At 34.4% G+C, this 25493-nt stretch overlaps 2 protein-coding genes across 3 annotated transcripts; one reads left to right on the top strand and one right to left on the bottom strand.

Annotated features, from left to right (window-relative positions):
- Window positions 1–752: 752 nt before the first annotated feature.
- On the top strand, window positions 753–4840 carry LOC132042734 (mitochondrial ATP-independent inner membrane protease subunit 1a-like). The gene is made up of 5 exons (XM_059433265.1): window positions 753–1176; window positions 1252–1476; window positions 2043–2153; window positions 2846–2907; window positions 4053–4840. Exons 1-4 carry the CDS (start codon window positions 1051–1053, stop codon window positions 2891–2893), a joined length of 510 nt encoding a protein of 169 aa, XP_059289248.1. The 5' UTR covers window positions 753–1050; the 3' UTR covers window positions 2894–2907; window positions 4053–4840.
- A 332-nt stretch (window positions 4841–5172) lies between these two features.
- Window positions 5173–18185, bottom strand: LOC132042788 (tobamovirus multiplication protein 1). Of its 2 annotated transcripts, XM_059433304.1 has the most exons (13): window positions 17796–18184; window positions 15605–15655; window positions 14056–14089; window positions 11532–11618; window positions 11406–11457; window positions 10452–10620; window positions 9751–9846; window positions 9274–9334; window positions 8475–8539; window positions 8147–8221; window positions 7989–8064; window positions 7151–7314; window positions 5173–5729 (listed from the first exon to the last, which is right to left on the bottom strand). In XM_059433304.1, the coding sequence occupies exons 1-13, from the start codon at window positions 17889–17891 to the stop codon at window positions 5706–5708; spliced, it is 1050 nt and encodes a 349-aa protein (XP_059289287.1). In that variant the 5' UTR covers window positions 17892–18184; the 3' UTR covers window positions 5173–5705. The 2 variants fall into 2 exon arrangements, with proteins under 2 accessions (XP_059289287.1, XP_059289298.1); XM_059433315.1 differs by lacking the exon at window positions 15605–15655 and having other exon boundaries at window positions 17796–18185.
- Between the last annotated feature and the right edge of the window lie 7308 nt (window positions 18186–25493).

The raw sequence follows: 25493 nt of genomic DNA, 5'->3' as shown, positions 1-25493 counted from the left end.
AAACATAATGTATTTGGAGTTCAAATATATTCACGATGCGTCCCATCTTCCACCGTGTTGTATCATTATTAATCGTTGTGCTATCCGCCATTGTTACACTAATAAAGCTTTGATCCGTATGATTTTGATTATGACTTAAAATTTCAATCGCGTATAATTGATAATTTGTTTAGGTAATTGATGCATCAATCGCCTTATTAAATCGTTGTATTCTTCCACAAAATATCAACAACAAAAAAAGGAAAATACCTGCTTCTTTTTTTTTTTGGAACTCGAATATGTATTACTTCTGATACTTCAATGGTTTTTTTATTGAGGAATTGATTGTTTATCAACGTTGCAGTTGTTTCTTCAATCACATTCGAATCCTCAATGAAAACTGAAGAGATAGGGCAAAAACATTGAGCGAAATTGGGGGAGAAAAATCGCAGGGAGATATTATGGGAAGAGTAGGAACCAACGGTATTTGCGTGATTCCGTGGGTTTGGCCGTTTAATTGGATTTTGTATAGGTTTGTAAGTATTCTACTGTTATATCTTGTAAACTGAAAAGCGTAGGCCGCGCGTTTTGTAAATATTTACTCTAAAGATGTATATATATATGTATTTTGCCCTTAAAAAAAAGTGTGATACTATTTTTTGTATTGGGCCTTTGCTAGCACGGGCTTTCATCGTGTAGTATATATACTAACATTAACTATTTTACCTTCTTAACCCTTATAATATTTATAATTCTAAAAATAAACTCCACAGCTAGAGCCCTACTTCTTTTCTTTCCTTTCTTTGTTCCACCGTCGTCCCCTTCCCCAACTCAGTTGAAATGCTCAGTCACTAATGTAAGTTTGTTTTGTTTCATATTAGAATATCATTTGTCATCATCTAATGTAATATAAGGAGCCTCATTGCTTCATTGAAACTGGAATTGTCATATATGTAACAACAACATACTCCATATGTAGGAAAGAAAAAAAAAAAGAGCTTAGATATCCCTTTTTATGATTGCTAACGAGCTAATGTTTTAGAACCTTTCTTAAAAACCCAGTGTCTAAAAATGGGTCTGGGAAATCTGAAGCAATTGACGCCTTTTATCAAAGAGGCATTTCAACAAACACTTGTCGTGTCCAAATTCCTCTGTGGTCTTCATGTCACCAACAACTACATCTGCACCTTCGCTCTCGTACGTTTTAGTTTTACTACTTAATGATTTGGCCTACTTGAACTGCTATTTTAATTATTATTTTTTGGGGGGCAGACTCAAGGTCCAAGCATGCTTCCAACGTTTAATCTTACAGGAGATCTTGTTTTAGCTGAAAGGATTTCGACCCGGTTTGAGAAAATGAAACGGGGCGACGTGGTGCTAGTTCGGAGCCCCGAAAACCCGAGAAAGATTGTGATCAAGAGACTCATTGGTATGGGTGGTGATACTGTTAGATATGTTGTGGATCATGGAAGTAATGACAAAGAACATACTGTTGTGGTAATAATTGATTTAGTAAAATAGTAGTAATTTACAACTGATTTTTCCCTTGTGCACTGATTTTTTGGCAGTTGGTAACAATTTGTAGGTTTCAGCTTGTTTACTACTCCCTCCGTATCAATTTGTTTGTTTGGTTTTGACTTGACCCACAGTTTCATGTGGTCTTAAGTTAAGAGATATGTAGAATGTATCAAAATGCACTTTAATCTTGTGGGGTCTTAAATACGAGATGTGAAAAGTTAGAATTAAAGAGTTGTCAAAAAAGGAAAGAGGCATTCCTTTGTAAACAGTTTAAAAAGGAAAGTAAGATAAATAAATTGAAACAGAGGGAGTATCACTTTTTCGCGAGTTTCACACCCCCAACTATCAATTGTTCCGTTTTTCTACCTGAACTATCACCATCTATATAGATGTGAAACTCGCAAAAAAGTGATAGTTCAGGTGTGTTTTTGACCACTAACTCTTCAGGTGCTGATGCAGTCGGGATTTTGCCCTTGGTTTTTTTTTTTTTTTTTTTTGTTTCTCCACTTTTGTTTCTTAGGTGAATATGCTTTGAATGTGAACAGGTACCAGATGGACATGTTTGGATTGAAGGGGATAACAAGTTTAATACCAATGATTCAAGGAAATTTGGACCAGTTCCTTATGGACTTGTACAGGGCAGAGTCTTTTGGACTGTGAGTGATTCCTCTCTATTTATATTTTTAGCTTTATTTTCTAGTTGTTATGACTTGATTATGTTTTGAAAAGGCTTTTGCCTAATTTCTTGGAAGTGTTTTTGAAGGAACCTTTCATGCGATTATATTTGCTGTCCTTATGCATGCCATAGGATAATTATGTGTCAATTTTGTTTATAAAACCTTACAGAAATTGAATTAATAGGTCAGATTTTTACTTTTTTATTGTTTGACAAGATTAAAAGAATAACTAGGTCTACTGTAGGACTTTCCAGAAGAAACCTACCAAAGGAATCGTGTCTGGTTTGTGCAGAAGCATCATTTTCAGAGGATTAAGATGTGTTAAATACTGTTTCTGCTAATCTTACTTGTACTGTTAGCTACAATTTGGTTAGTTAGGCAAAGTTCTAAAAATATGCATTAGCTTGTGAAGGTGGTTTAGACTTCAGGTTATTGTAGACTAGTTGATACTTGTAAAATTCATCAGATATGCTAAACTTTAATTCATAAACCGACACATATGTTGTTAACTATTTCTGGAGAGACATTCTGAAATAATAAGCCAGAAATGTTATAAGACGTGTAACTCTTTTTAATCAGTTTTTCCATGTTTTTGGTACTAGTATGTGCAGCATTCTTTCTTTAGTTTTGTCTTGTTGTAGAATTCTAAAAGTTCTGATATTGTAAATTAGGTATGGCCTCCTGAAGATTTTGGATCAGTAGGAAGAGAAGTACGATAATTCAACCTGTCAAGGTACACTTGCTCAGAATTTCATGTTTTGGAGTATGGATCATTTGTTATGGGCTTGTGTCATTGATTTGCAATATAATCTTCTCTTCACCTTGACATTTGTCTTGATTTTGTCATAGATTGGATTCATGTGTTCTTGATTGCACCACCACTCCTCTCATATATCATTATTCGAAAGACCTTCTCTCTAGGGAAAAAATTCTCTTGTTTCTTCCTCTTACCATTTCTAACCAGTGATATTAATTTGAAGTATTGCCATCAAATTTATCTGTGGAATTTGCATATAAAGAAGCATCATTCCTTATTAAGAAAAAGCACATGTAGATTCCACTACTAATTCTAAGCTAATTTTAACTGGTTAAGTTTGGAAACAACAACAACAACAACATACCCAGTATAATCCCACAAGTGGGGTCTGGGTATGTTGTTTAGGAATGAATTAGAGAATTAAACAGTATCTGTACAAATTGAATGTGTTCTATTATTTCTTCTATCTTTATTTTTCAAAATTAGTCTTAGTGAACTATTTATGCTGCTCTCAAGAACTTATGATGAAGTTATGTGAACTTGGTATGTATTAATCTGCATGTACTCACTTAATGAGAGGTAGTAAAATGTCTAGGAATCAAATATTGTGTTTAGGTTTCTTCATAGTGTTTTTATTCCTAAATGATTTTTTCTTTCTTTCTTTTCGGGGTAATTCAAAACTCTTCCTAGTGGTTTGGTGTAGGAAACTTGCACATTTTCAAACTAAACTTCTTGTTTGCTTCATGTTTTTTCCTGTGTATTATGTCTGAATGCTTATTGTATAAAGAATGAAGCTTCCTTGGTTGTGACTGGAAAGGTTTGAGCTTGGTATGACAAGATTATGCCTCTTAATATTGTATCTTTTGCTAGAATTCTGATTTTTGTTAAAGTACTTTCTATAGCGATTGTATAATGTTGGCATGTGATAAATTTAAATGGAGAAACCTGATGGGTGAGAGAATTCATATAGCCGACCCAAACTATTTGGGATTGAGGCATAGTTATTGTTGTTTTCCATAACAACGGCCTTGTTAGATGGTAGACTATTTTGTTGGACCTTGTGATTACCTGTTTTCCTTGTTGAAAGTTGAAACTGATTAATGTTGACTTTACATCGGCAGATTTGGAGTGTTCTCTTACAGCATGGATATCAAACAATTTGGTGAAGATGACAATTTGTGGGCTGTGTTACTGCTAAGTTCAAGGTGGAAGGACAGGATGCCAGAACTGCTAATATTTGGTTAATACATTTCTCATGCTCCTAAGGTTGCATCATTCATTCTTGAAGTGGCGCTGCCAATGCATAAGCAGAGGTTCAAGCCCAATATAACCACATATGAAAGAATACTGCCCGGATTGTCTTTCATTTTTTTTACTTTGGCCAAAAATTGTTTCAACTTTTTTAACATGAAAGCTTCTTTTCTAATGCTGGATGATACTTTTATCATTGTTCTACCGATAAAAGAATTGTTTGGAAGTTATGCACCCAAGGGTTGTGGTCTAGCGGTCAAAATCCTAGCAGAGACAAAACGAGCGAGGTGATCTTTTCTCATCTAACTTGAGCCTTTGCAGCCAAAGTTACCGGAAACATGTGATACCAATTACATGTACCTGGTGGAATGCAAATTAAGATGCACGCAAGCTTGGCCAAACACTGCCATTATTAAAGAAGTGTCATATGGGATTACTTCTATTCTAAATTTCGTTCAGTAACTTCCCAGACAGTCTGCTTTATTTCCAGTTGAACTCACTTTTATTCATAGAATTCTAAGTTTAATACAGTGTTCAAGTAGAACAACTTTGTAAAAGTATTCAAGAGCAATTGTATTATTAACCGGTACCTATATTCCAATTTGTTGCAACTAATTTCGAATTGCTACATTGTGATAATTTTGAATAACTTTGCTTATTATGCTTCCTTAATTTTATCAGAGCGTATTTGCATTTTGAAGCAAACGATCTCGACAAAGTTAATCAGGGTAATAGCTACCGCTAATTCTAATTTGTTTTCTTAGCGCTAATTTTATCGCTAGTAAAGATCCACCAAGTTTGAATATTCTTAGTCATTTAAGTTGCCTAAACTTTTTGCTTAAACAACTTTCATTTGGCAGTAATTATTAGCTTTTTTCCTTCAACTTCGGACAACGTTGAACTTTTCATTTTTTTGAATTGTTACATGTTTCATTTAATAATTACAGCAATATTTTCCATGTAAGATATAAACGCTGGTTAATGGCTAAATTAAGAGATAAAAGGAGAATATCGATAATTAAAATTTGGAGGGAGATAGTGATTACAAACTTAGAATGACTTTCACCTGTTTAGAATCCTAAAAATAAAATAAACACGATTCCTTATAACTGATTGTATTTCTCATCATATTTCTATCTTCTCCACGAGGCCAATGAAAATTATTCTCTAACTTAAAGAGGCATTTTATCCATTTCAAGACAACCATACATGTAAGATAATTAGATGGAAACCTTTTCAGGGAAAGAAACATTTAAAACCTAATTATATCAACAAAAAGGAATCTGTAAAATTTAGAAAGTTCATCACAATGTTTGCTATGTACAGGAATCCAAGTTATGCAGGCATCTGAACCCCGAGCAACCATCTTTTTGCATGGGGTATTTTCCGTTGAGCTGAGCTTTCTTCGATCACCCAACCACAATCCCCACCACTCAAACTGAGCAGTTATCTCCTTTTTTGTATTGTCAGTTCCTCATTTCTAGCTGAAAATCACCAATCAATGTACAATATCATCACGTTGATCATATAGGGCTCGCCCTTGAGACCTGCATCCACAATGCTCGGAACACATTGGTACAAGTTCGTGATTCTAAATAGATTAAGATCATGAAAATCAAGAAATGAATGGAAGGACACCCAATGCAGAAAGTCTGAGTTCTTTTTTTGTTTTGCACTCTAGTTTCACATACCCTCTTTTTGGCTTTGTTCAGTTAAAGGGAGGCTAAAAATAAGGCAGAATAGTCTGATAGACACTTGTAATTGCACCGTTTTGACATCCCAGTCCCTCTACTTTATGTGTTTTCATCGAAACATATCAAGTTGATGAAAACAAGACTTCTCATCTCCTTTCACCATTACAAAATATACACAAACTGATTAATTGGAAAAATACAGAAACACTGGCTGCATCTCACCTGGGTAACCAATAAGCATAATCCTAAAATGTTAAAAGAGTTTCAAATGTGAGCAAATTCAGGCCAGAGTTGGACCTTTCAGGATGCTTTAAAGTGCAAATATTTTTTACAAGGACGAGACCTCAAAAATGAAGATGGAGACAGTGGTTTACGGTATCTGATGTAGTGCGGCGAATGAAGTGAATGCTCGGCTCTAATGGGTTCTATGATGGTTTAACAGTGGCGATGTGAGGCAGAAGGATAAGGAGGAGGAAAATGAGAGCGATGGAGCTGGAGGAAGAAGAAGAAAGGGCAGGAGTTTTTCTCGTGTTCGGCGGCTAGGGTTGGGTTGGTGAATGAATTCCCCTTTTCCATTTACAATAATGTTAATTAGTAGTTATAGAATTATGATTTCTACCAGGCCAAAAAGTGAAGATGACAGCTCAATTTTGAAGGACGTATACAAGTAAGCATATATGATGCTATAGGTTTTGTGTGTGAGTTGTGAAATTGTTGCTGGAGCTGCTTCAATCGGAGCTTTAGACTCGGAGCTTCTGTTATGTTTTCTTTTCCTTCTATATTCTTCTCTGATTTTCTATAAATTAAAATCATCAACTCACGCACTATATATGCGTGTAAATCACGCGCTTTGTTCACCTCAGCCATCTCAACGCCATATAAGCTTAGTCAATAGTCAGAAGCGTTTAAATGACTTGTTTTGATCAAATTGAGGTGTTTTGGATGAAAACTTGTGGAATAGGGGGGCCAGGATGTCAAAACGATACAAGTACGAGTGTTCTTAGGTTATTCTGCCTAAAATAATGTTGTATAAGTTCTCTCTTTCAACTGCTGAGCTGCAATTCTGGCGAGTTAGTGGATCTTAAGAAAAATTTAATGGACAGCTCAAAATGATTCGCACCCATAGTTTCACCTACCATAATTTCACCGTCCCAAGTGCAATGTGTGGGAAAGGAAATAGCATGCATTTTCAACATATCCCTAGATCATGATGCACATGAATATAGACCAATCAACAAACAAGGTGTGCAATAGAGTTAGAAGAAGGCAATAACCTGATTCTGCGCACTTGTAGCAGCTGTCCATCGCTGAGGCTGTTCTGTCACTGAACTATCACTGATAAAAGCTATTGTCCTCGACTCTTGTTGCCCGAAAGTGACAAGTGGAGGTGGTAGTTCTCTCATCACCCATAGCACAAATGCTGAAGGTACAGAAGAACCTGGAACATATTTTGGTCACATAACGAGTATTAGAAAGTTTTCCTCCTTTGTGAAATGAAACTCTAATTAGTATGAAAGAGCTGCATTGTTAGATTAGAAAACCCCCCTCCTACATAAAGTCTACTTGCATTCTATGTTGAAGAAATAATTGGAGTCTCCATAACATAACCCAAAACAAGGGGAAAAGGTGTAATTTCTTAAACTAAAAGGAAGGTACTATGTCATTGCTAAACTAGGAGGGAGGTAAGCAATATCTTAATGCACCCTTGCTAAGTCCCCTCTCAATCATGTCCCGAATTTTTTTAAGAAATATCTGATGTGTCCCAATGCAGCACTCATGTAAAGTCCTTATTGTATAGCTCCCAACTTTTGTTGAGAGGATCCACAGAAACATATCACAACCACTCAAAATTTTACTATATTCATACACTTATATATCAGAGGTGCCAACTGATTGTTAAATTGGTCTCTTCCACCAAGTTTAGTTCAGACTTCATCATCTAATTAAACTTCAGTTAGTAGCTCCCCCATATAAGGGGGTGGACTGGAGGGGCATGGAGTAGCTTCAGTAATTGGTAACAACAATTAGCAGGCACAAAGCAGAAACTTTCATTAAAGTCCAGAATTCCAAATCAAGCTGTGGCATCAAATAAGGAATAAGTTATAAGAGTACCTATAAAATAATATAAAACCATGAGAAGAGATGTACAGACACCATTTATCTTCTGTCCATGCCAGTTAAAAAGAAGCTGCAAGATAAAAACATTATATTTTAGAAACTTATGCAGTCAAAATGAAAGATAAATCTCATGATACCAGCCGAAGACATACAGGTATATCTGTGAATATGGCGACAGCGGCACTTGAAGTGAAACATAGCACAGAAACAACTGCCAAACCTGCGACCTTCATTTGACAAAAATATAATTAAAAATCAAACTTCACAAGGAAATAATCTATATCACAATTTGTGTCATGACAGCTAAATTTTAACAAGGAAGAAAAAAAGAGAAAGAACAGTGCACTTTATTCAAGCTATCAGTTCTTAAAACTACAACCATAAAAGATCTCAGTATGACATTACAGAGAAGTTCTCTGCAGTCAGCAAATAATGATTCCAAATGGAGTAGAGAAGCACTATAGAAAAATGAGTTAGTACCTTCCACATTTCTGATGAAGCCCTTTCAGATCTCACTTTGCTCATTTTCAAGAACAATACCAGTCCTGCATAGCAAATGGTCTTATGGTTAGAAAAGACAGGTTTTAAAATAGAAAACTTCACATAAAATAATTAGAGCCTATACAAAAGACCTAGTTTAAAAGTTCAGCAAGTTCTTTAGGACAACTGTTTCTTAAAATTCTGCACAGCTCGATGAGAAATGGGTAATTGGTTGTACAATCAACTCATCTGATCACGATATTACTGATGAAATATTTGTCTTTCTTGGAAGACAACAGTTCCACCCCCTAAAAATATCAATCCATTCATTATCTTATTGTTTTGACTATTTCTGAAGGCACTTCTCCACTCCCCTGACCCACCTCAGGGGACACACACACACACACAGAGATACTCGTCACAGCCACTAGGTGGGCTCCCCACTTCCCATTACAGCAAGCACTCATATAGTATAACCCAAGTACTGTATCCCATTATAAGAAAGATTTACTTTCTTGCAAATAAATGCCATCATCAACGGTTGGAAATCTAGGTAAAATAATGTCACGTTATAGATGATTTTGTAAATCACTCAACATAACTCAAATCTTTTAGATCAGCTGATTCCGTGAAGGAATGGTGGATCAAGACATTAGTTATTACGCCCATGTAAAGATTTACGATGCATAGTAGCAATAAGTAAGATTCTATTACTAAAATGGCAGGACAGCAATTTTCTGGGACATGTGAACAATAATGTGGAGGCAGGATATATAATACTAGTGTACGAGATACTAACCGTAGCATGCCAATGCCACTCCGAGCAGAATAACTGCTATGGCAAAGAGATCTACATACACCTGGATGAAACTGCACTTCATCAATTATCAAGAGGAAGGTGGGGAGAAGGTGTCAGGCAAAGTAAAAAATCACCATGAAACAGTCAATTCATAGTTTCTCCTAGCAATTATTTAAACACCAAAGATCAGTATTGTAAGCAAATCAATGATACCGTGCTAATTTGTTTAAGCAAAAAAAAGCATTTTACAAGAACTACCCTTACTCACGGGGGAACACAACCTCTCTTTCAATGAGATGCTCCTCTCAGTAAATACTTAACAACACAAAGGCATACACTTTGTGTTGCAAAATCAAATTACAGCTAAAATGAATTTTTGAGGCTCAAAAACCAACAGCTGCTAAATCAATCGGGTTAAAGAATATGCGAGAACAACAAATAAATAGATACAGGCAATTAAAGAGCCTTAGTCCATACCCGAGCCACAACAGAAGAATCAATAGGATTCCTTCCCCTCCCAATCCATATTAGCACAGCAGCTACCAACATTAACAGAAAAACTAACAGAGTAACCTGTCAAAAAGCAAGTACATGAATAAGAACAGAAATGATAAAAGAGAAAAAATATGGTGAGTTAGAATGCGTCATATGTGTCGAACATACACACTGTGTCTGAAAAAGCGGGGGCACAGCGGGGGGGAAGCCTCGCAGGGTAGGGATTTTGCCACAAAGCAGGGATATGCACCGACAGAATTTTTAGTTTTATTCTTTACAAGAATTTTTAAAAAACAATATTATGAAGAAAAAAAACATGTTAAATTTGGATATAATTCATAAGCAAAAGAAGTACAAAAATAATTACTAGTGATAATAACATATGTACATTTTAATATAGTTTATCACCAGAGACTAAATTATAGAACAAAAACATTGTTTTATAAGTTAGAGCAGCAACATATAAGTTATACTCAAAACTTAGAAGAAGATATTTGGAGTCACACGAGGCGGATAACGCAAAGCATAAAGTGTGGGCCTAGCCCCACTTATTTGTTTGTTATCCGCAAGAGACTTTTCACCACATGGTTGTCCAGTTGCGTTTAGAGCGTGTGAACCGAGCTGCTAAGCGAGTCACAACTTTGCCTTTTAAACATTATATGCATATACTTCATAAACTTTACCAGAACCACAACTTTTTGGCGGCTTCCCACTTTGACTGCACGAAAAGAGCAGCATCTTCGGTGACTATCAGCATTTGAATTTGGCTTATTCTTCTCCAACAAGGCTGCTCGAGGACTATACGCATCATCTTCATCTTCTTCATCATTGGACTGATGACAAAGATCAACCCTGAATTCATTCACAGAAAAAGAATTAGAAACCATCTATATTTAATTTCTACATGAAGATTGAGTTCATGGCTTGGACCCCTGCGCACCAAAGTTCCTTTCTATTTTAATTATTCCCTCCCTCATTCATAGAATAAATGTATATTGCACATTTCCTTTTATTTCAGAGGTTCTTGTCTACTAAAAACTTTGTAGATTTAAGTGCAAAAGGATATCAGATACACCACTACGTTGGCCCCAAGGCTTTGGTCTAGTGATGAGAACATACCTCGTGATATGTGGGTTAGGCGCATGTCACGGGATTAAATTCACCACAAATAAAAACCTAGTATGTAAGTAGAGAAAGTATAAAGGAGAGGGCACATCATCCACCGAGCACCGAACCGTGCCCCACCGGCCGTCGAGATTCCTCGGTTATCAAAAACAAAGAAAGAGATACATGACAACTTTGTTGATGTTAGAGCAATAGGATCTATAACCCATGAATGGCACTAGCTCAAGTAACTGCTATTAAGGATCATGATTTGGTCAACCACATTCTAAAGTTGGTAGCAGTGTCTTGCACATTGCTGACTTTGGCAGCTTACTGACGAAAGTACCAGATTATTTCTGGCAAGAGGATGACTCTGGAGGAAAAATGGGACGTTCACGATACTGAATTTCCCTCATAATTTAGTTCTTTTCCTCAAATTTAGAAAGAAAAAAAAAAAGATAAAGGCAAATTGTTAAATTCACCACAATAATTTTCACACTTTCAAATAAACAGTAAACAGAAGGCAAACTTACCAGAATGAAAGGAGAAGAAGAAATGCAGCAAGGAAAAGAATTTTAGGGAAAGCTGCAAAATAGCTTTTCATTAGTCCTAATTAAAATAGCATCAATTCAAAGGGAACATGGTGTGTTTGCACATACCCATAACAACAAAGCCACAGGAGTGCGACCAGCAAAGCCAACCCTTACAAGCAGCAATAATTGTCAACACAAAATAAAGGAAATAACCTGCAGAAGAATAAAGTCAATGACTGATTCATACCAGTAACTAAACTCTAACAGATCACTTGCTGGATATGAACTTTCTTTATCATTATGAAATGGACAGAAAGCAAAAATTAAGGATGAAATAGAAAAAATAAAGGTAAGGTATTAAAGGAAATTATATACACGTGCACAGGTAGTTTATCAAAATTAACAATACACTTGTGCCCTTAATTTCTACCAAACGAGAAGCTCTCTTTTATATATATATATAAGGTAAAGAACGAGAAGCTAAATCTTCTATTTTGTGTTATTAGCAGACTGCTCAGAAGAAGGCTCTTTTTTAACTTTACAAAGAGAAAATAAGGGAGAAGGGCTCTTATACGGATGGTTAATAATAACATGCACAAGCAAATATAGGAGCTTTGAGATTCATGAGATACGGAGAGTTTACAAAATATTGCACTTCTAGTTATTATGACATTGTATTAAACTACACAGTATTCGCAATAGAATAGCCTTAATCGTTCTCTTCACTTTAACACGTCCTCTCAAACTCAAGGAGGTAAAATAACCAGAGCTTGTTTATTTCGAAAACGACACATACAAGAAATTCATTGGATCAGTAAATATTTGCCAGTATCACCCGGAATAATGAACAATCACAGAAAAGGAAAGTGGCCCTCAAACTCCGAGAAAAGATTTATTCTACATCATTGGAAAGAGGTGTATTGCGGAAAATCTTCAACACATTGTAAGCACAACTTGAATTGGCAACTTAAGAGTAACACAAGAATAGTAATAACGTTAAAAGGAGGACTCACTACCACACCCTATTACCATGAAGGGGGAAAAACAAAGACAAGGAGACTTGTTGAAACAGTAACCAAAGGTCAAGTTCGTAGGAGGGACCCAATATAGTGACTTTGATATATGAAGAAGATGAGACGGCAACACCATGAAGAAGAGAGAGGAAAAGGACCTTTCCAGAATGTTCTATAAATTCAATATCTAGACTCTGTTATCATGAAAGAAAGGAATGGACAAGACTTTTTTCGGAACATCCACTGAAAATAACTAAATAAGACTTGTAATGCTAGAACTGTCACTATAAAAAGATAAGAACAGTAAACTTAGGAAAAGAAGGAAAAGCTTGCATAAGGCCACTCGCCCAGAGTTAGAGACCACTTAAATCACTGAACATAAGATGGCGGTGCAGAACCTACCAGCTTACAAAGATGAGAGGTATAATTTTTGTAATGGCTCATGGCTGAACTAATCTTAGTGCCTAGTTTTGTCTAAACTCTATGCAGGGGCCTACTTAAATCCCAAAGCTAGATGCAATGCAGGCCGGCTGGCCAGGTACTTTGCCTCGCGTAGACAACGATTCAGTGTCGGCACCAAAGTGTTAGGTGTGTGCTTCATTGTCCATGGGCTGTACCTTGATTAGGTGCGCAATAAACATTAAGAATAGAATAAAGATAGGAAATAATATACTACTTTGTTGAGAAGAACGTAACAAATGAATTGTTACTATTAGGAATAGAAATCAGAAATTTAGTACAGCAGAACTAGTTGTTAAACAACAACAACAACAACAATATACCCAGTGTAATCCCACAAGTGAGGTCTGGGGAGGGTGAAGTGTACGCAAACCTTACCCCAATCTTGTGAAGGTAAAGAGGCTGTTTCTGGAAACTAACAAGATCTTTGAACTTGATTTACATCATCTGAATTAGAAAACTAACATGATCTTTGAACTTGATTTAATCATCTTACCTCACATATTTCATCTAGTTGTATCTCTTCCAACTCATATGTCTAAGTTTGTTGTTTTTGTTTATAGTTATGTTTTCTGGCGGTGGATACATATTCTTTTTTTTTTTTTCTTTTTTTATAGATTGCGACAGGTACATACTTCTTATTTCTTATTAGCACATTTTTCAGAAGAACCCACATTTTAGTTACGTCCTACATTTAATTAAATGTCTTACGTTTAATTAAAGCATAGCATGTCGCTTTTCAACACTTCCACCATTGAATCAATGTTAGTGAGAAGCTGCTCAAGGAACAAATAACAAGAGTATTTGCTAGTTCCTTAGGTAAAAGAACCTATTTTCCCGTACAAAGGAAAATTTTGCAGAAAGCTTGTATTTCCATAAAAATGAGATAAGAAAAGTGGCATATTATCTAGTCTTGAGCAACTTCACATTCTGCAAAATATACTTTAAAAACATATTAAGTCATAGTCATTGCATTTACTCTTAAAACTGCTTATCAGTTTGTGCTTCAGCATTATTTAAACTCTCCCATGTGCATGCAAAAAAAATGCATCAATAATTGGCTTAAGAAACCCAATATTATGAGTGAAAAGTGCATATATTTTCTTTTGATAAGTGCTCTCAGGGAAAAACAATCTGTAGATAAACTGATGATACTTTAGAGAAAATAAGACGCTTACCCAAATTCGAAGATCCAATCATCAAGTGAAATACCTGCAATTGCATAGTGAAGTCTAGTAAGCGTGATTTATAATTAGCACATTAGTGAAATAAGAAGCCTCACTGAATGTATTAAGGAATTTTATTAACGCTAACCAGCACCACAGGAAGAAGAATCATAGAATCTACTTGATGACCTTCACTTCATAGCAGTAAAACTTTAACAGATTAAGGCAATACTTCCAATTTCTAATATATGTGTATATCCTCCAAGAGATGAAGTGCTACCTCTGAGCTGATGATGTCTTTTATTTTCTATTACAAAGAGCTAGTCTACTTGGAAATTATCAAGTGTAGCTCAGTTTCCTTTTTACAACAAGTATATCAAGCGTGCCCCAATTCCCAGTCAGGTATTAGAAGAACAAAGCAGTGGGCTGCTTCTGTTTTTTTTGTGGTGGTCCAATGAGTGGAAGAAGCATCTTGTATGCACCATACTAGATCATTTTATGCAGAATGAGACTCCTGTAGGTTTTCTAAATTTTAGGCAATAGTTATCAAGTTGTGGAACTGAAAAGGGTCATAACAATGGTAATGGTGAAAAAGAATTAACTTAAGACCAGAACTGTAAAGGCATTTCAGGTTTATTTTGGCTTGTGAAGACCGCTGTTATGTCACCTGAACCTTAAATGCTAGCTAGGCAACACAAGTGTTGCACATTACAAGACGATGGTTTTGACAAGAGTATTCAGTTGAATATCATCAACATGGGTTCTTGGACTTCTCACATTTTCTTCTCTTCCACTCTCTAATAGGTAAACCAGTAACATAAGTTAGGAGCTCAGCTGGGAGGAAAACAGGTTGAGATAATGTTTCTAATTAACATGCAAAGAATACATTATACCAAATACCAACAGTAAATTAGAGCCCATATTACCAGACATGTACTCCAACTATACTTCCTATACGCACACCTCCTCCATGATTTTATGTTTTTATCCGTATCACTTATGGTAGATGTAAAGATATAAGCGATTAGACACCTCAACATGCATGCATAAGTCTTAATTGCCTAAGAAAATTACATTTAATTTGGTAATTGTGGTGTTTAGGCCAGCTTCGAGAACTTTGACTATCTCACCGGATACCTACCACCTCCCACCAACAGCACAGACACAAGGCAACTCTACCCGCCAAAGCTTAGGCAGATGGGAAATTACTTAGTGTCTTTTGTCTCTACTATGTTCCATGGTTTTCATCTTCATTGACGGTTAGGCCACACCCTTGAATGCAGTTCCCAAAGAGAATTAACACACCCAAATCCGAGTAACTTTTGGTACCAAGGGATAAATTGTCGCATATAAGCATCCGGCAACAGGCTTCATTAGCATATTTGCTATTCATAATTGAAACTAGACAAAAAGTGTCAGTGGCAAATTGGTTGTTTTCACATTCTTCAATAATTACTTAGACCTTGGGAAGGTGCTTTAATTGTAAGTAGGAGGATAGAATGTTTTCATCCAGCTCAGGTACCAATAAAATCAGCCAGAGAATTGAGGATGAAATGCTTACTTTCTGACGAGTCCAGCCATTGTGTGTATTCCGAGAGTGAATTCTCATTAACTGGAACACATACAATAGATAAGCATATTAAGTTGAGCAAAAATGTGATAACACAATCTATTAAGCAAAAATAATCAGCACCACACGCCAGACATGAATTGTCATTAACAGCACATGAACACACAACTATAATATAGCAACAGCAACATTATGCAACCACAATGGGCATGAGCAGCAACCTAAAAGGAAGCAACAAACTCTTGGGTTGCAGCCATTAGACAGCAGTAAGTTTTGAAATTTATGTAATGCAAGTATGCCAAGGTTAGAATTAAGGTTCTAGATTAATGTTTTTCTTTTTATAAAATCGACCTTTTTAAAAAAAAAAATTTTAAAAAAAGGTGAAGGCTTTCCTCGCTGCACACACTTCTAGCTTCTGTCGAAGAAGCACCCTTCCTTCACAAGAAGCGCTGGAGGTTCGCTTCGCCTCGCTTCATCAATGCAATGAACCGGGCACTTTTCACAATACTGGGGAAAGCTTAGGTAGAACATATTCTTATTTTGTGAAACTATACATCGTCCGAAGTAGCAGATCTTCCATAGCCAGTTTTATCACTTGGAGTAGTACAAAATTACATGAATATGGAACAAACATGTATTTCTCATCATCAAGTTATTAAACCACAAACTAAGACCAAATACCATTATCCACCATAATCTTGGGATATGAAGTGGGGCATGTCAGTTAACCTTCAAAGAGGCCATGCTTACAGGAGGAAGTAAGGAGTAGGTTTGGAGATTGAGTTTGCAATTTAGGCAAGCATTGGCAACAACATGGATCCGTGCACTGAGTTATGTTTTTACTATTTTAGCTTGCATAAGTGTGTGCTATCAAAAAAAAATTCCAAAAGTACCAACTTTTTGCTTTAACTGTAATTGGAGAGAAAATAAAGGGATTACAAATCTGTTAAGAGTGTCGAATATCTCAAAAGGAAAAGCAAGATACTCTCCTGCCTTAAACAAGAGCTATTGGTCTCCTTACATGTATCTCTGATCCATATTTGCTAATTTTGGGATATAAGATTTCTTCGTCATGAAATGGAATTAGTTTCCATATTGATTCTCCGAGGATCATTTAACAAAATAATTTCAGAGACAATTGTTTTGTTCCATTTGCTATCAAATGTTATTCTCCTTGATTCAAAATTTTGACATTTAGCTAGTATCTTAGATGGCATTGAAACTACAGCACCAACCTTTCACCAAATATAGTCAAATCTATTGAATCCAAACGGTATGAAGATACCAATCTTATTAGTTAATGCAATCCCTATGGGGAATCATATTGGCCGTAAATGGCATCAACACTGGTAAAGTCACTCCAAATAGGGAAAATCACTTCTTGACAACTCTCTAGATGTTGCTGCAAGCACTATATGATGAAAAGAAACCTATCATAATGTGGCCCACAAAAAGTTGCAATCCTACTCGACATTCTAGCCAGCAAAGAGGAACAGAAATTAGTAAACATCGATATGTAAGTGGTATATGGCAGTGTCCACATGAAAAATTAGCTTTCTGCATCAGAAAATCCATATTCAGGGAAAGATTACATTGGTTTCATCGACACCAAATATTTGCAATGTTAAATTACTCAATTCAGCAGAACTCTTCAAAGACTAACCCCCTTTATATATACTCTTACAATCAACGAGAGTATGAACTGTCTCAAGAAAATGAGTCTGTACAAGCCCATGATAAAAATTACTCAAAAAGTTACAAATTTTAACCCCATTGTGACAATTGAGCTGACATTCCTTAAAATTCAAGCATATTAACTGAATTCACCACACAGAAACCAGAAGCTAACAACCCACAAGAAGAACATTTAGCAAAAAAAAAAAAAAAAACTCAATTTTTCAATCCAATAGCACAAACCTAGCAACCTAGCCAAAACAGCATCCTTCCAAGTTCCATCACAAATAAGATTAACATTCAAAATCCCTTAAAACCCTTCAAAAATCCCAGAAACCACAACCCCAAAATCCCAATTGAAATGCATTCGTTACCTTGTCACTCCCCCTTACAAAACAAGAATAAACACCCAACACAGCAATTTCAAGAATCAAGACAGAACTTTTAGCAGAACCCCACATATATATAATCCTCAAGAACAATCAAAAAGAAAGAAAAGAAGAGTTACCTGAGCAAAAGCAAGAAGTGTAATAAGGGCATCAACAGAAGCAAGAGCCACATTCACTCCCATTAAAGACATAGGATAACAACTCCTTTCTCTCATGTTCTTTCTCACTCCTCTACCTCTCTTACAAAAAAAAACCCCTTCTTTCCCTTAAATGTGGACACACAAATGATGATAAGCTTATATGTGTCACACATACAATAGAACTCGTGAAAGAACTCAAAAGAATGATAATTTTTATATGGTATCAAAAACGATATTCCTCTGCAGATCTGCCCCTGGATTCGTACCTCCCTTTATACCGCTTTCGTTTTCTCTCTCTGTATGTATAGAAAAGAAAGAAAAGCAAAGACAAGAGAGTTGAGTTGGCCCTTTGGGGACCGAGTACGAGTTTGTTTCTTTGTCTTGTTGCCACGCGGGTGGCTTTCAAGAGTTCTTTAAAGTAAATTTAGCCTGCTTTGATACGATTTTAAATCACGATTTGAATTATATTTGATATAATTTAGATATTTTTAAGAAAGATTTTCTCTTATAAAAATAAAGAATAAAAGTCATAAAACTATCAAATCATTTTCAATTCTTATACAATCTTACCAAATGAGTAAGTCATAGTTCATAACAAAATTAATACGCTAATTCTTAACAACAAGCTCAAAATTAATACTAGAAGACCTTTCTAAAAATACAACATCAATTGATCAAACGTTAGTTCAATAAATAAAATTAAACTATGGGTCTTTTTTTACAAAATTAAAAGGTTAGTAGACATAAATAAAATTTGGTGAAAGTTAATGAGATTAGTAAATAATTGTTGGGGGTAATTGTTAAAAATATCTATCAACTTATGGGTCTTTTTTTATAAAATATAAACTTATGGGTTAAATTTTATATTTTAAAAAGTTGAAACCATGGTTTCAAATGCATGTCCAAACGCTGGTTTGAAACCATGATTTCGAAACTCATGGCCAAACGCCTACTTAATTTGTAATTTTACTTAGTTTGGAAGTTTTTGGATCCTCATAGTAATACAACTCTTTAAGGTAAAATTGTAAAATACAGGGTTTCGAATACATCCCGTATTTTAAAAACAAACACCTATAACCCTTATGGTAAACTTATACGCTCTATGAGGTTATAGCTACAACTAAGTATGGAGTAACATATAATCATTAGAAAGTAAATTGGAATTATAAATAAGAAGCTTTTATGTATAAAAAAAAAATTGTTGAATATATTTATTCACGCATTTGATTAAAACACATATTTTTTTTTTTTAACATGTGTCTTTTAAAATTTATAAATAAGAAATGAACACATATTACTTAATAAGATATATTGACATTTATAATAACTTTCCTACACTTTAAACATGTAAGTTATTTGAACTTTTATTAATTACATTATAATATTGGGTGACCGGATAAACTTTGAGTTTCGGCTAATCCAATACCAACTATTCAATAGATTATTATATGGGAATTTCTCATTTATTGTAGTTTGTTTATTTATTCTTCCGCTTCAAAATTATCTTAATATTATACAAGAAAACTTTTTATCTATAATTCTAGTATGTATTTTATAACTATATGCTAATATACTTGTTTCAGATATACCTCAAGCTTAAGTGTAGAATTTCTATAACATAAGGGATATAAGTGTTTGATTTTAAATACAGAGGTTGTATCCGAAACTGAGTCATATTATATGAGGTTTTAGTATAATTAACTCTTATAAAGACAAAAGCTACACAGTGTAGAACGTGTGATAAGCGTATGTCATGAGTTTTAAATTCTTGCAGGTTAGTATAATTAACCCTTATGAGCAAAAGTTACAGAGTATTGAACGCATGATAAGCGCATGTCACGAGTTTAAAATTCTTACAGAGGTATTTAGTATAACTAGTTTAAATGAACGTGCGTTGCACGTGTTCATCGCGTCAATCAATAAAATATGTTATTAAAAGCACATGTTTGACTACGGGTGCTTCATTACATAGAGCCCGTTTGGATTGGCTTATAGCTTAAAGAAAGTTTCAATAATTAAGTTGGGGTAGTCAACTTATTTTTTGGCTTATATTTTCGTGATTAAACTAAGTTAAATGGGTCCAATTATTTTTTTGAGCTTATTTTAAGCACAAAATAAATTAATGGCACCAAACACTCAAAAAAAGGAAAACATAAGTCAACTTATAAGCCAATCCAAACGGGCTCATAGTGTAAATCTTTTTTTTTTTTTTTTTTTTTTTAATCAATTTAGCACCGTCTACTATATTAAATCATGAAAATTAGCTATCTTAACATTTAGAATCTTGAAAGAAAGAAAAAAAACAGATTAATGTATATTTGTGTTTATGCACAATGAACCTAATTAATAACATTAATTCATGAACAAAGAAGATTAACTTTTAGTCTTTTGGAGAAAGTATTATATCTTTCACGTTCAAACAACGGAAAATAAGTTCAACTGAAGAAAGATATTTATTAAAAAGTGCTCCATTTTTCTCTTCTTCTTTTCTTTTTTTCTTTTTCTTTTCATGAGTTGACTCTTATTATCAATTTTTCCTTTGATATTATACGCTTGTTGCTAATATGCTAATAGACTTTGTTCGTTGTAACTCAAGTAAGAATTCCTATTTTTCATTTAAAGTTGATCAAAATTATAGGTAAGAGCAATGGCCTGATCTTTTCAAGTTTTAGAAATTAGCCTAGATTATGTTAGCGAACCTATGCGCGAGCAACAACAAAGATCGCTCTATGATGTCAGAATCGAATCTTTCTGTTGGCTTTCCCAAGTCATTCGTGAATAATAATTCAAGGTCATGAAGCGAGTACTTCTAGCTACTTCGCCTGCTTCTTATTATGGCAGCTCGGTGTTCGTGGCTAAGAATTCCTATTTTTCGTTCAAAGTTCATCAAAAATACAGGTAAGAGCAATGGCACATCTTTTCAAGTTTTAGAAATTAGCCTAGATTGCGTTAGCGAACCTATGCGCAGGCAACAACAGCATTGGCTCTATGATGTCAGAATCGAATCTTTCTGTTAGCTTTCCCAAGTCATTCGTGAATAATAATTCAAGGTCATGAAGCGAGTACTTCTAGCTACTTCGCCTGCTTCTTATTATCGCAGCTTGGTGTTCGTGGCAACAATGAACAAAAAGCGAGAGGAGTGTTCTTTTTTCAAATCGATTGGTAGATAGCTTGATATGTTATGATATATCAAAAGGGATAGAGAAGGAATCTCTCAAGAATAAGGGGAAATCTGCTATTTCTATCTATTGATGAGACAACTATCTATTCTTGATCCATCAGGAAAAAAATCGATATGTATCTGATAGAGTCTACATCGTACGTAGAGCGCCCAAGTGCTTTTTATGACAGCTTAGTTCTCTTATCCATTGGTCCAAAGGCACTGGGCTCATCTCATGGAGTGAAAAGCCAAAATATAGTTGTCTTTTTCGCCGCCTCGACGCATTCCCTTCTCTCCCCGGTATCGTCCCACATAGAAAGAAAGAGCATAGAGCCTCGGCCCGACCTAGTCTAATGCACGTGTGTTGCACACGAGCATAACGTTGATTAAAATACTAATTATATAGAAAGACTAAATTACTGAAAAATAGTAATTATCATTAAAATAAATGAAATATTTATTTAAATGATGAAAACATATTATTAACACTGGCACAATAGCTAAATTTGGTATATTCGGAATGCAAGGATGATGAATTTAGTTAGATTAGTTGCATGGTATTTATAAGAGTACAGATATGAGATGCCAATATTCTTTGTAATATCTTACTCGACATCTCTTTATAAATGAAATTTAGTTAAACTTGATCTTTTTGTTTAATAAAAAAAAATGGTCTTTTTTCCTATTTCTTTATGCTATTGACTTGATAATTGTTAAGTTTCTCTTTAGTAAATCACCCTGATAGCTTGATATGTTATGATACATCAAAAGGGATAGAGAAGGAATCTCTCAAGAATAAGGGGGGAATCTACTATTTCTATCTATTGATGAGATAACTATCTATACTTGAATCGATTTGTATTTGATAAAGTCTACATCGTATGTAGAGCGCCCAAGCGCTTTTTATGCCGGCTCAGTTCTCTTATCCAACGATCCAATGCACTGGGCTCATCTCATGGAGGGAAAAGCCAAAATGTAGTTGTCTTGTTCGCCGCCTCGATGCATTCCCTTCCCTCCCCGGTATCATCCCACACAGAAAGAAAGTCGTCAATTAACCCTTAAAAAGGACAAAAGTTATAGAGTATTGAACGCTTGATAAGCGCGTGTCACGAGTCTTAAATTCTTACGGGGGTATTTAGTAAATTGACCCTTATAAAAACAAAAGTTACATAGTGTCAAACGTGTGCTAAGCGCGTGTCACGAGTTTTAAGTTCTTGCAACATGTTTGAACGCAGGATAAGTGCGTGTTGCTAATGCATTAAACATGATATTTTAATCGAGAAGGTTAATTCCATTATAACTTACTAAATTTCAAAGTTGAGAATATAAGATTCTTCATTTAGAAAAGAAAACTAATAATTTTATCTGGATTTTTTGTGATTATAAAGAAATTAATAAATATGTGCATACTAGAATCAATTATCAATCATATAAAATAATTAAATCATAAATATAGATATTTTCTTTGATTGTTTCTGACACCCTCTTACGTCTTTAATTTCACATAAGTCAACAACAGGAATATCAATCTATCGTAAGATATTTAACTTAATCGAAAATGGGACAAGGAACTTGAGGTGATAATGTTCGTCAAGAGTTAATTCTAAAATTGCGTTCTAATCGCATAGTAATACCAAAAAAGGTAACACATCATTAGAAATGACCCTGTCAATTACAAAGACACCATGTCTAAAGTCATAAAATACACTATGCTCATTAGCAACCTTTCCAATACCAAGACTAAGCAGGCGTTTGGACATGCGGTTTGAAACCATGAGATAAAACTAGCGTTTCAACATGCATTTCATCTCATGATTTCAAATCATGGTTTCAGAAATTTTAAATATAAAACTTGACCCATAAGTTTATATTTTATAAAAAAAGACCCATAAGTTGGTAAATATTTTTAACGATTACTCCCACCAACCATTTACCAACCTCATTAACTTCCACCAATCTTTATATATGTCTACCATGTGGGAGGATTATATTAAAGAGTAGCTACATTACTATTCATGTTAAATTTTTCTTTTTATTGAACTAAAGTTTGATCAATTGATGTTGTATTTTTTAGAAAGGCCTTCTAGAAGCGTATTAATTTTGTTATGAACTATGACTTGCTCATTTGGTAAGATTGTATAAGAATTGGGAATGTTTTGATAGTGTTCACAACTCGTGAGTTTTTATGTCTATAAGAGAAAAGACAACTTAAAGATATCCAAATTACATGTCCAAACATGATTTCAAATAATGGTTTGAAACCATGGTTTCAAATCATGATTTCAAAGGTTACTTCAAGCTCAATAAGGATGACCCGTTTGTTCATCACTCTCCACTTGTTTTGCATTTTATGTCGTTCTAGAGATCACTTTAGCTAGTTTGTTTTTGTTAAATTAAATTATGGTAGCTCATACTTGACTAAGATCTTTAATTTCAGTAAGAACGCCTGGCAGCTTAGGCTTTTGGGTTGGGCTTAGCTGGGGAGGAGGAAAACTATTATTAATTGGGCTTTGAGTGGCTGTACCTTTTCACATTTTGACCCGTTAGACCCACTTTAGGCCCACAAATTGGATTACCTCCTCTTCATTTTCTTTCATTTGGAGCTTGTAATAAGTATAATTTTCTTTTCTTTGGTGGCTTTTATCTCGTGTTTGTTTTTAGTTGCGCCTTAACCAATCAATTAGGAAATTAAGCTAGAATTAACATTTTAAGGGGTCCCTAAAACCGTTTTCTTAACCAATCGAACCTTCTAAGTGTGAAACATTTAGATTAGCTAACTGGTAACTAGTAAGAGAAATCTAGGTTAAAAGAAATGACCCTAGCTCGCCTAGAAAACCAGTGTTAGGAGGCATCTTTCTGGAATCTCCTTTTTGAATTTAGTGAAATCTTTGCACATTTTTAAATAGTGAAATTTACCAGTACTTATGTTTATATCAAATAAATAAAATATTACATATATTTACGCAAATACTATGATCACTAAACTATAGTTAATTAATATATATATATATATATAGATATCTTAATTTTATTACTTAAACATATTAAATTAGTATAGTTTGGTGTAAACAACGAGTACGGGTAAGTTTATGACTAAGAGCCCATTTGGATTGGCTTATAAGTTGTTTATAAACGTTTTGTTTTTTTTTGATTGATTTACATTTAATAAAAACCATTTTGTGCTAAAATAAGCCTCAAAAAAATAATTTGGCGTTTGACTTAAATTATCTAAAAAAAGCTTATAAGTTCTAAAACAAATAAAAAAAAAAAAATAAGTTGGTGTAACTTATAAGTCAAAAAAAAATAAGTTGGTCTACACCAACATTTTTTTTTTTTTTGACTTATAAGCAGCTTTTTTTTTTGCATCCAAAACAGGCTCTAAATGAGATCCTTTTTCCCCCTGTTAAAACACCAAATATATTTATTTTCTTGCACACAAGGTGTGAAATAGTCCTTTTATTAAACGTCTCAATATTTGCAGAAGCTTTACTTACAAACCCACAACTTCATAATAAAATCAGAATCAGAGAAATATGGAGGACAGCAAGAAAACATTTATATTAGTAATTGAATACTGAATAGACAGGTGGTTTGCTTTCCACGAATAAAACAGTATATCTCGCGCCCACACGGAGATTTATCAAAGCTACATAAGAAGAAATTAAGGTTGGGCAACTGTAATGGGTTGTATCAAACATTGTAGACCAATATGTATAGTATATAGAAAATGACATAATTCTCACGACAAACATTATTGAACGGTTAGAGAGAATGACAGGTTTGCAATTTATGAGTGCACTAGATGCCTAGATATGAGCAATTCATTCAAGTTGTTGGCTTAAAGTGTAGCCAAGCCATTTTCTGAATTCACTTGCGTCTCTCTTGTGTTAGTGTTTTTCTTTTCTTTTTTATTCCTCTCCTAGTTTGATGAAGATTAAGATATTTTGTTATAACCATTAGATATTTGAATTTCACTGACCTGACTAATTTAGATTCATCCCGAAAGAAATCGTACTCGATATAAAATTGTAATTATAGATCACTATCTATCAAGAAATTATCTATTATAGAGCTCGAATCTGAGACCTTTAATTAATTGGGAAATATATAAACACTTAATCAATTAATTAGTTACTGCAATAATAGATTATTTGCTGTACATAAGCATTCTTGAAGAGTTCCCTTGATTTTTTCAATTTGGTGTCTTTTTAAGGTTTCATGGTTGTGAACATCCTTAAACAATTTTATTTTCTCCACTCATTGAAGTTCATTTTTTTCTTCTTCTTTTGTTTCTCCCCTTCTTCTATTGTCATATGTTGCCTTAAGTACGGTTATTGGCTTGTTCCGTCTTTTGTCATTTTACAGACAGGCAAGGGAGAATTTATTTATGTTTTTCCATTTTAATTTCTTCATTTAAACCTGATATATTTAGGATTTCCACTTTGAAAAAACTTAGCACTTTAACAATGGCAAAGAAGTTCGATTAGTAAATGAATATGCAAGAGATTAGAGCATTA

The sequence above is a fragment of the Lycium ferocissimum genome, chromosome 2, assembly GCF_029784015.1.
Source record: "Lycium ferocissimum isolate CSIRO_LF1 chromosome 2, AGI_CSIRO_Lferr_CH_V1, whole genome shotgun sequence".
Taxonomy (NCBI): Eukaryota; Viridiplantae; Streptophyta; class Magnoliopsida; order Solanales; family Solanaceae; genus Lycium; species Lycium ferocissimum.
This window is presented reverse-complemented; position numbering and strand designations above follow the sequence as displayed.

Excerpts from the sequence above, each read along its gene's own strand:
- LOC132042788 (XM_059433304.1), bottom strand. The coding sequence starts at position 17,891 with ATGAGAGAAAGGAGTTGTTATCCTATGTCTTTAATGGGAGTGAATGTG. Across the intron at positions 11,619-14,055 it reads GATTGGATCTTCGAATTTGG|GTTATTTCCTTTATTTTGTG; the intron begins GTAAGCGTCTTA and ends ATTCTTCTGCAG. Across the intron at positions 9,335-9,750 it reads ATTCTTCTGTTGTGGCTCGG|GTGTATGTAGATCTCTTTGC; the intron begins GTATGGACTAAG and ends AGTTTCATCCAG.
- LOC132042734 (XM_059433265.1), top strand. The coding sequence starts at position 1,051 with ATGGGTCTGGGAAATCTGAAGCAATTGACGCCTTTTATCAAAGAGGCA. Across the intron at positions 1,177-1,251 it reads ACATCTGCACCTTCGCTCTC|ACTCAAGGTCCAAGCATGCT; the intron begins GTACGTTTTAGT and ends TTTGGGGGGCAG. Across the intron at positions 1,477-2,042 it reads ACAAAGAACATACTGTTGTG|GTACCAGATGGACATGTTTG; the intron begins GTAATAATTGAT and ends GAATGTGAACAG.